Below are 10,127 nucleotides of genomic sequence, written 5' to 3'. Positions count from 1 at the left end.
GTTTTGGTTGTGCTGAGTCTTCATTGCTGCTCGTGGGCTTCCTCTAGTTGCAGTGAGCATGGGCTACTTTTGTTGCGGTGCACGGGTTTCTATTGCAGTGGCCTCTCTTGTTGCAGAGCACAGGCTCTAGTGCTCATGGGCTTCAGTAGTTGTGGCACAGGGGCTCATTAGTTGTGGCTCTCAGGCCCTAGAGCGTGCAGGCTCAGTAGCTGTGACTCCAGGGCTCTTGGTTGTGGCGCACAGGCTCAATTGCTCCATGGCACATGGGATCTTTCCAGACCAGAGACAGAACCCACCTCCCCTGCATTGGCAAGACGATCCTTAGCCACTCTACCACCAGGGAAGTCTGCTAATGCTTCATTTTTACATCATTTCCCCATACCCCTCAAGTCCCAGAGGCAATGCAAAGGTGTGTGTATGTGATGCTGTGCACACAAAGGGTTTGCATCAAAGCCATAAAAAAACCCCTGAACCTAGGAAGCTCCCAATCTTTTATAGCAGTCTCTGTGTAAACCTGACCAAGCTTTGCCTCAGAGGAAGACTTTATGACACTGGACAGCAAACAATCCTGCCATTCTTCTCTGGAGGGAGATGTTGTCTCTGTCTTCCAAGGGGTTTGCTACATACATCCTTGACAAGATAGTCTGGAACAAAATATCAAGCCAATGCCTCTGTTCAGAAGACATGCAGAAACACGAGAGACCCCTGGAGTGCTGTGTCCCAGCCGGAACCCCTAGCAAAGTGAGAAATGGCACTGTAGAGAGGAAGGGCTGCTCCAGGGAGACACCAGTCAGTGTTTGCCCCAGGAGGCAAAGTGATGTGTTACACACTAGTGATAGCAACGGGATGTATCTATTTAGTGATTACTACATTTCAGATACTGTTCTAATGCTTTAGATGTTTCAACTCATTTAGTCCTTTATAAGTGACCTAGTCTCCAGGAGGTAATGAACAGGTCCCACATGGTTTCAGAACACTATGTAAGTATGTACCTATGTGTGTAGAGAGATAGAATGACTGAGAGAGAGCCAAAAAGAGAGACAGAGACACCACAAAGAGACAGACATCTGGAGCTATATCTATCTATAGATATTTCTTTTTTTGAGATCAGTTTAAACCAGGGATCTTTGGCAACAAAGTATAAAACCAGAACCACTGGGTTCAAAATATTGAAAACCGCTGCTCCTAGCTAAATGAGTTTCCTTCCTTTTTTTGAAAGAGAGCAGTTATGGGATGAGTTTCCACTGATTGATTTAATAGGATAATTACTTCTGAAAAAGTTGTAAAGTAGATAAAATCACATTTTTCAGGTTTCAGCAGCTTTTTGCTAAGTCTGTTTCTTCAATGTCCAGAATTCTGTACTGTTTCCTCTCCAGGTAGGAAGAGGAAATGGTGGGTGTATGGTGGTGGTGGTGGTGGTAGCAACCTGACCTCAATTAAGTTAAATTTCCTCAGGAAGATGGAAGTGGTGAGAAGCCTCCTTTAGAGATCTTTCAATGTGATAGGCCCTGGGGGCGCCAAGAACCCAGGTGGGTGGCAACTATTTTTCTTAACAAAGCATCTTTTAAAAATGTTATGTTCTCCCCAAGTACGCACCCCAGGTCTCCCGAAGCTTTCCCTTTGCAAGTTGCCCATATTTGTAGGTTATTTGCTAATGTCCTTTTCCTTTCCTTCATTCATTTAACAATCGTTTATTGAGCATCTCCTATCTGCCCAGGCCTCTTCTGATCACTAGACGTGCTGCAGTAGACAAAACAAAGGGTCTCATCATGCAGCTTTCTTCTCAGCTCAGGGAGATGGAATACCAGGGCCAAAGTGAGGGTGAACGCCAGTGAGGCGCTCTCTTTGGATGCAAAATGCAGGCAGGCACACCCAGCACTTGGTAATAAAGATAAATTATATTTTATACAACATTTTAAAAATCTAAATTAATGCAAAAACTCCATGGTGGACAAGACATCAAAAGTTACATTTATAACAGGTTATCAGTGATGGTAAATGGAAGGAAGAAATTAAATCAGGGTAGTGGGTAGGGTGATGGGGGAGATGTGCATTTTTTAAAAAGATTTATTTATTTTTTTGGCTGTGGTGGGTGTTCACTGCTGCACTCAGGCTTTCTCTAGTTGCTGCAAGCAGGGGCTACCCTTCATCACAGTAGGTGGGCTTCTCAGTGTGCTGGCTTCTCTTGTAGCACAGCACGGGCTCTAGGGCACAGGTGGGTTCAGTAGTTGTGGTACGTGGGCTTAACTGCTCTGTGCTATGTGGAATCTTCCTGAACCAGGGCTCTAACTGGTGTTCCTTGCATTGCAAGGCAGATTCTTAACCACTGGACCATCACGGAAGCCTGAGTTTTTTGTTCGTTTGTTTTGTTTTTAATGCACCCTGCAGCATGAGGGAATCTTACTTCCCTGACCAGTGAGCAAACCCATGCCCCCTGCATTGGGAACACAGAGCCTCAACTACTGGCCCGCCAGAGAAGTACCAAGATGTGCCTTTTCAAATGGAGAGGTCTGGAAAGATTGCTCTGAAGAAGGGACCAGGAGCCAAGTGATGATGCATCACTGAAGAGAGTCAGCTTGGCAAATGCAGGGGAAGAGTGTTCTGCAAAGGGAACAGCAAGGGGAGTGTGCAGAGTAGATGTACACCTGGAAAGCAAACATACACCGGGAGAATAAATGTACACCTGGAGAGTAAACGTATGCTGCTGCTGCTGCTAAGTCACTTCAGTCGTGTCCGACTCTGTGTGACCCCATAGACGGAAGCCCACCAGGCTCCCCCGTCCCTGGGATTCTCCAGGCAAGAACACTGGAGTGGGTTGCCATTTCCTTCTCCAATGCATGAAAGTGAAAAGTGAAAGGGAAGTCGCTCAGTCGTGTCCGACTCTTATCGACCCCATGGACTGCAGCCTACCAGGCTCCTCCATCCATGGGATTTTCCAGGCAAGAGTACTGGAGTGGGGTGCCATTGCCTTCTCCGGAGTAAACGTATACCTGGAGAGAGTTCTATCAAGTGGAGGAGATGCCAGTGTAGGAAAGAAAAATGAATGACGTGAGCTGGGAGGCGTAGTTAGGAGCCCAGTTCATGTAAGGCCCTGTAGAGTCCTGGAATAGTTTTAATATTTCACTAAAACAGCAATGAAAAGTAACTTTTCTCTTGAATTACCGCCGCAAACACTTCCATTTTCTACTTTATTTTAACTGTCTTTGGGACACCCTCCCAGTGTAACCTTAAATGAGGCCATGAAATTCTTTTTTATTTTTTGGCCGTGCCAAGAGGCATGTGGGATCTTAATTACCCACCAGGGGCTGAACCCACGCCACCGGCATTGGAAGCACAGTCTTAATCCCTGGGCCACTAGGGAAGTCCCCAGGCTGTGAGCATCTTGAAGAATCCTAACACGTAGTTTTACGTTTTTGTTTTTTCATGCTGACTCTTAGAACGAGTTATTCTGCATATCAGCCTTTTCCAGACAGAATTGAAAACTGCAGCTTTGGAAGAGCATCTGGGCAGAGCTAACAGGAAATAAAACCCTCAATGGTTTAGAAGTCGGAAGTATTTGGGAACTATTTTAACAGGCAGTTGAAGCACTTAAAGTAGTGGGTCTTAGCCTGGGCTTCAGGAAGCCATGAATAAAATGCATATATGTATAAAGTACAGCTGGGCTTCCCAGGTGGCTCAGTGGTAAAGAATCCACCTGCCAATGAAGACAACAAGGGTTCAAACCCTGGGTCAGGAAGATCCCCTGGAGAAGGAAATGGCTACCCACTCTAGTATTTTTGCCTGGGAAATGCCATTGACAGAGGAGCCTGGCAGGCTACAGTTCATGAGTCAAAAAGAGTCAGAGATGACTTAGCAACTAAAATAACAAACAAATTGTAGCATCCTGAGTGCTTATGGATAATTTTTCTGGGGAATAAGTCCAAAGCTTTCACCAAATTCTCCAACAGGTCCAATGACCCCAGAAAGGTTAAGGAATACTGATTTTTTTAATTGGCTGAACAGCATGTGAGATCTTAGTTTTCTGATCAGGAATGGAACCATGCTCTCTGCAGTGGAAAAGTAGAGTCTTAACCACTGGACTACCAAGGACGTCTCTAAGGAGTACTGATTTTGGTAGAAGGTAATGGTTTTCTCTATCATGATTCCACGCCTCTCCTGCCCTTCAAGTTCACAGCTTGATCCAGGGATCAAACTTGTCACCAAGGATCCTCATAAGGGAATATCCTTTACCAGCTCATTCAACAGACAGTGGGAAGAAGCAGCAGATAATAGACCTACTTCTCAGTGTGGCTGGAAATGAAATACTCTAATGAAATAAAGGCAGAATACAATGCTGACAGCTCTCAACACAAACTAGTTGCTACTGATATTAAAAAATAAACCTGTACATTTTAGCTGTGTATAGTCTGCAACACAGAGTAGCTAAGAAACCAATATTCTAAAAGAGGAAACCAAGGGGGAAGAGAAAAACCATGCAGCTGCCTGAACTTTAACGCCCGCACAGTCATTACCACTGGGTGTCATCAGTAGCTTTGGGGGGAGGAGGTGAAGGATCCTGGCATCTGTGGTTAGATGGGCCTCATTTGGGAAAGCCCCTCCCCCACCTCCTTTCCCTTCTACTTCCCTGATGTGTGCCATGGACCCAGGACATCTGGCACATCTGAGCCTCAGGGTTGTCACTTGGATAACAGAAGGCACTATACCCCATACTAAGGTTGAGAGGACAGAAGGCAAGAATGCTTCCAACTCTCCCAGCATAGAATTACAGTTTGATAAAGAGCAGCTATTTTTGTTTATTCCACCCCAAATGAATTTGGTGAGGGGTAGTTGTACCTGTCCGAAAAGAACACTGGTTTGAGAGTCTGTCTAAAAATCCTTTATTTTTGCTATTCTCTGTTTTTCTGTCCATTGCTTTAAGAGAAAACCAATCTTAGAAGCCATCCCCAGCTCTCACTAGCTGTTTAACCTTGGACCAGTGCTTTTGATCTTTCCAGCCTTCTGTTTCCCTACCCTAGAAATGAGATTCTAGTTGAATCAAACTTTTTTAGGGTCTGCTGGTCAACCCTCTCGGAATGAATCTGTACTTTTTTGGTTTATGGAGGACTTAGACTCTTGCTCTCAACCTATTCGGAGAAGGCAATGGCACCCCACTCCAGTACTCTTGCCTGGAAAATCCCATGGACGGAGGAGCCTGGTAGGCTGTAGTCCACGGGGTCGCTAAGAGTCAGGCACGACTGAGCGACTTCACTTTCACTTTTCACTTTCATGCACTGGAGAAGGAAATGGCAACCCACTCCAGTGTTCTCGCCTGGAGAATCCCAGGGACGGGGGAGCCTGATGGACTGCCGTCTATGGGGTCGCAAAGAGTCGGACACAACTGAAGCGACTTAGCAGCAGCAAAGACTCTTGCAGGCACTGAGAATGCAAGAGGGAGTAAAACAAAGTCCCTAGGAAGTTTACAGTTCTTGAGATGTTAATAAAAATAAATTAGGTGCCAATCAGAGACCAACTGATTAAAGGATTTATTTTAATTCTAATTAATTGCAGTATCAGATAACTCAATCATCTAGCCCTTGAAGCTTTCCAATCCACATACACTGTATTTTCTCTTCCCAAGTGGGGAGTATTTTTAGTCTTTTTGTTTCATTTTGATCAAGGTGGTAACACCCAGACTCACGTCCATCTAGTCAGTGATGCCATCCAGCCATCTCATCCTCTGTCGTCCCCTTCTCCTCCTGCCCCCAAATCCTCCCAGCATCAGAGTCTTTTCCAATGAGTCAACTCTTCGCATGAGGTGGCCAAAGTACTGGAGTTTCAGCTTCAGCATCATTCTTTCCAAAGAAATCCCAGGGCTGATCTCCTTCAGAATGGACTGATTGGATCTCCTTGCAGTCCAAGGGATTCTCAAGAGTCTTCTCCAACACCACAGTTCAAAAGCATCAATTCTTCGGCGCTCTGCCTTCTTCACAGTCCAACTCTCACATCCATACATGACCACAGGAAAAACCATAGCCTTGACTAGACGAACCTTTGTTGGCAAAGTAATGTCTCTGCTTTTGAATATGCTATCTAGGTTGGTCATAACTTTCCTTCCAAGGAGTAAGCGTCTTTTAATTTCATGGCTGCAGTCACCATCTGCAGTGATTTTGGAGCCCCCAAAAATAAAGTCTGACACTGTTTCCACTGTTTCCTCATCTATTTCCCATGAAGTGATGGGACCGGATGCCATGATATTCGTTTTCTGAATGTTGAGCTTTAAGCCAACTTTTTCACTCTCCTCTTTCACTTTCATCAAGAGGCTTTTTAGTTCCTCTTCACTTTCTGCCATAAGGGTGGTGTCATCTGCATATCTGAGGTTATTGATATTTCTCCCTGCAATCTTGATTCCAGCTTGTGTTTCTTCCAGTCCAGCGTTTCTCATGATGTACTCTGCATATAAGTTAATTCCCGAACAATCTCAGTTAACATCACTTCTTTGTTGTGAATGCTTCGATCATAACTGACGCCCAGTAAAAAGATACGTTCTCTTTTAGACACATAAACGTTAACTGAAATGGATCCATCCCTATTCATCGCTAATTGCACTAATAAAATTTAGTCTTTTCCTCCACGCGGTCCCAGTCTAGGGATGTTTGCCCACAGTCAGAAAGGCTGGGGTGGGATGGGGCCCCAAAACACGGCTGCTGCTCCTGAGTCGTCCCCACCCGCGCCGCCCCCTGAACCCCGCCCCCGAAAGGTGGAAGAACGATTAGGTAGGCGGATGCAGCAGGAATCCCACGTCCACCGGAAAGATGAAGGGACTGGCTGCAGACAGACGTGCTGCTTGCACCAAGACCCAGCCTTCGCTTTGCAGCTGCCCCCGCTGCGGGGCCACGCCCAGCGCCTAGCGACGCTCTCCATAGCAACCAAGACTGGGCACAAGCCCCGCCCCGCCCCGCCCCGCCCTTCCGTGTGGAGACTAGCGTGTTGCGTCATTGCAGCGCGCCGGAAGTGAGTCCTACAGTCGCCAGGGACTCCGGAAGTTGCTGCTTGTTCTGGACTCTGTCGGCTTGCGATGGGTTGCGACGGAGGAACAATCCCTAAGAGGCATGAACTGGTGAAGGGGCCGAAGAAGGTTGAGAAGGTGAGTTACATGGGCCCAGTGGGGCCTGGGGGTGGTGCGGCCTGCGAACGCTCCCAGGAAACGAAGGGAGGTGGGAGGAGGAGCTAGCGGGTTTCCACATACAACCGTGCTTATTTATTCCCTTTCAGAGAACTCAAAATTAACCACAGTGTTAATAAGGGACGTTCATTGACTGCGGGCTGTTACCATTCATCCGACAGTATGCATGATATAGGGTGTCTCATGTAATTTTCAAAGCAGCCTTACGGGTATATACTTTCAGAAGCCTCACTTTTGAGACTTGAAAATTGAGGCTCAGGAGGAGAAAGTTGCAAAGCTAGTAAGTGGCAGAACCAGGATTTGAAGTTTGTCTGCTGCTAGTAACAATGATACAAATAGTTGCTGTTTATTGAGTTCTGTACACACTAACTTCGTTTTCTCAGGAGGTCAGGGCCTCCACTTAAAAAGTAACCACCGTGTACACTGCGTTCAAGTTGATTACTGTTGGTCTTAGAAGGTGGTTGGGCTTCTCAGTTGGTAAAGAATCCGCCTGCAATGCAGGAGACCGCGGTTCGATTCTTGGGTCGGGAAGATCCGCTGGAGAATAAATAGGCTGCTGCTGCTGCTGCGAAGTCGCTTCAGTCGTGTCCAACTCTCTGTGACCCCATAGACGGCAGCCCACCAGGCTCCCCCCGTCCATGGGATTCTCCAGGCAAGAACACTGGAGTGGGTAAGAAATAGGCTACCCACTCCGTATTCTTGGGCTTCCCTTGTGGCTCAGCTGGTAAAGAATCCGCCTTCAATACAGGAGACCTGGGTTTAATCCCTGGGTTGAATATCTCCTGGAGAAGGGAACGGCTACTGAACATTTCCCAGTGTTCTGACCTGGAGAATTCCATGGACTATATAGTCCATGGGGTTGCAAAGAGTGGGACAGGACTGAGCGACTTTAACTTTCAGAGGGTGGTAAGCTCCTGGGGGCTGAGGCCACACCTTTTCCCCCTCCTCAACTAGCACTATAAATACCGTAGATAAATGGGTGATTGAATAATCCATAATTCTCACCAATGATTGAGCAAATTACGTATAATAATTTACCTGCTTTTGTTGTTGTTCAGTCGCTAAGTCGTAGGCTACTAACAGGGAAATTGAGTCAGTAACATGAGCAAGATCACACAACTGTTAGGTAATGAAGCCAGGATTCCCATCCAGTTATTCAGGATTTCAGAGTTAGCACCAGTGATTACTTTTTAATAATAGAAGGTGTTTAAAGTACCTAATATTATACAAGTGACTGCCACACTGGGTGGTCCATATGAGTCTCCAGTCAGTAGCCAGAGAAGTCTTTTTTTAAAGTAAATTCCATGTATCACTACTGTATTTAAACCCCTCCAGTCATTCCCATTATATTCAGAAAAAAAGTCCCACAAGACCCTGTGTGATCAGACAGGATGTGATCTGTTTACCTCATCTTCTGCCCTTCTCCAGTTCTTTTATTCTGTTCCAGCTCATAGGCCTTGTTCCTCAACCTGGAGTATAATTTCCTCAACCTGGAGTATAATTTCCTCAACCTGATATGTTCTTCACTGAGACAATCATATCATTTGGTGTTTTTTTTAATACATCAGTTAATTCTTTACTGAAATGTCATCTCAGCCCACTGTAGCCAAAATACATCTCTTTTCTGATCACTCTGTCCTCTTCTGCTGCTTTACTTTATCATGCTTATCACTATATTTATTTATTCTTTGTCTATTTCTTATGTGAACAGGGGCCATGTATGTGTCACTTTTGTGACCCCTGTGATGTGTCTGCCACACAGTCAACTCCCAACAAATGTATATGGAATTTGAGAGTGAGTGAACACCCAAGGTGATGGTGTGTGCTCTTCTGATCACAGCTACGTGTGCAGAGATTAATGCTGGGTAGCTACCACTTTTGTGAGCAAGCTTTTACCCAAGTAGTATTTAGCTCGGTTTTGTTACCTTGAGCCCAGAACTGAAGAGGAGTAGCTTATTGACAGGCTTGGCTAAGAATAGATGTCAGAAGGGGAAAGAAAAGAAGAAAGGGTGATCTGAAACAACTAGAGTACCCAGGCAAGGTGGATTTTTATTATCCTTATTCACTCAACAGATACATATTAAGTGCTTACGATATACACCATTCTAGGCCCTGGAGTTATAGCAGTGAACAGAGTCCAGCCATTGTAGAGCTTGCATTTCAGATAGGTATATAATAACATTTGTCGATCACATATAGTATGTTTGATTTGGCCCAAGACATTCCTCAGGTTTAAGACCTTGTGTGGACCAAATTTTAAATTGGAAAGAAGTAATTCCTTCCCTGTCCCCAACTCTCCCAGGTAGTTTTTTTGAAGCAGTGAAGGACTGTGGTGTGAAGCAGGTGGGAGATCTAGAAGGTAGATCCTAAACTTACCTAATGTAGCTTTTTAAATCTACAAAAAGCATAGTACGTCAGCTTCACTGGTGACAAGTCTCTCTCGGGGCTCTTCTACAGTGTGGCTGATGATAAGTGCTATTTAAGATGCCAAAATGGGGCTGTTGGATCTTGGGACCAAATAGGACAACATCTGCAGTAGTGTGGTGGGATTTTTGTTGTTTGTGTGTTTGGTTTTGTTTTAAACTATAGAGGGGAAGGACACATTTATCTGTATTAACAGATACTAACTACTATTAATAACCTCAGATATGCAGATGACACCACCCTTATGGCAGAAAGTGAAGAGGAACTAAAAAGCCTCTTGATGAAAGTGAAAGAGGAGAGTGAAAAAGTTGGCTTAAAGCTCAACATTCAGAAAACGAATATCATGGCATCCGGTCCCATCACTTCATGGGAAATAGATGAGGAAACAGTGGAAACAGTGTCAGACTTTATTTTTTGGGGCTCCAAAATCACTGCAGATGGTGACTGCAGCCATGACATTAAACGACACTTACTCCTTGGAAGAAAAGTTATGACAAACCTAGATAACATATTGAAAAGCGGAGACATTACTTTGCCAACA

At 45.2% G+C, this 10,127-nt stretch overlaps 1 protein-coding gene across 2 annotated transcripts in view; it reads left to right on the top strand.

Moving 5' to 3' along the window:
* The first annotated feature begins 6,984 nt into the window (after positions 1-6,984).
* Positions 6,985-10,127, top strand: part of RTF2 (replication termination factor 2) — a 43,307-nt gene continuing 40,164 nt past the window's right edge. For both annotated transcript variants that reach the window (XM_070381512.1, XM_005887970.2), the window contains exon 1: positions 6,985-7,123. In XM_070381512.1, coding sequence (XP_070237613.1) covers positions 7,055-7,123 — 69 coding nt within the window. In that variant the 5' untranslated portion in view covers positions 6,985-7,054. The remainder of the gene's footprint in view (positions 7,124-10,127) is intronic.

The sequence above is a fragment of the Bos mutus genome, chromosome 13 (genome assembly GCF_027580195.1).
Source record: "Bos mutus isolate GX-2022 chromosome 13, NWIPB_WYAK_1.1, whole genome shotgun sequence".
Classification (NCBI taxonomy): domain Eukaryota; kingdom Metazoa; phylum Chordata; class Mammalia; order Artiodactyla; family Bovidae; genus Bos; species Bos mutus.
This window is presented reverse-complemented; position numbering and strand designations above follow the sequence as displayed.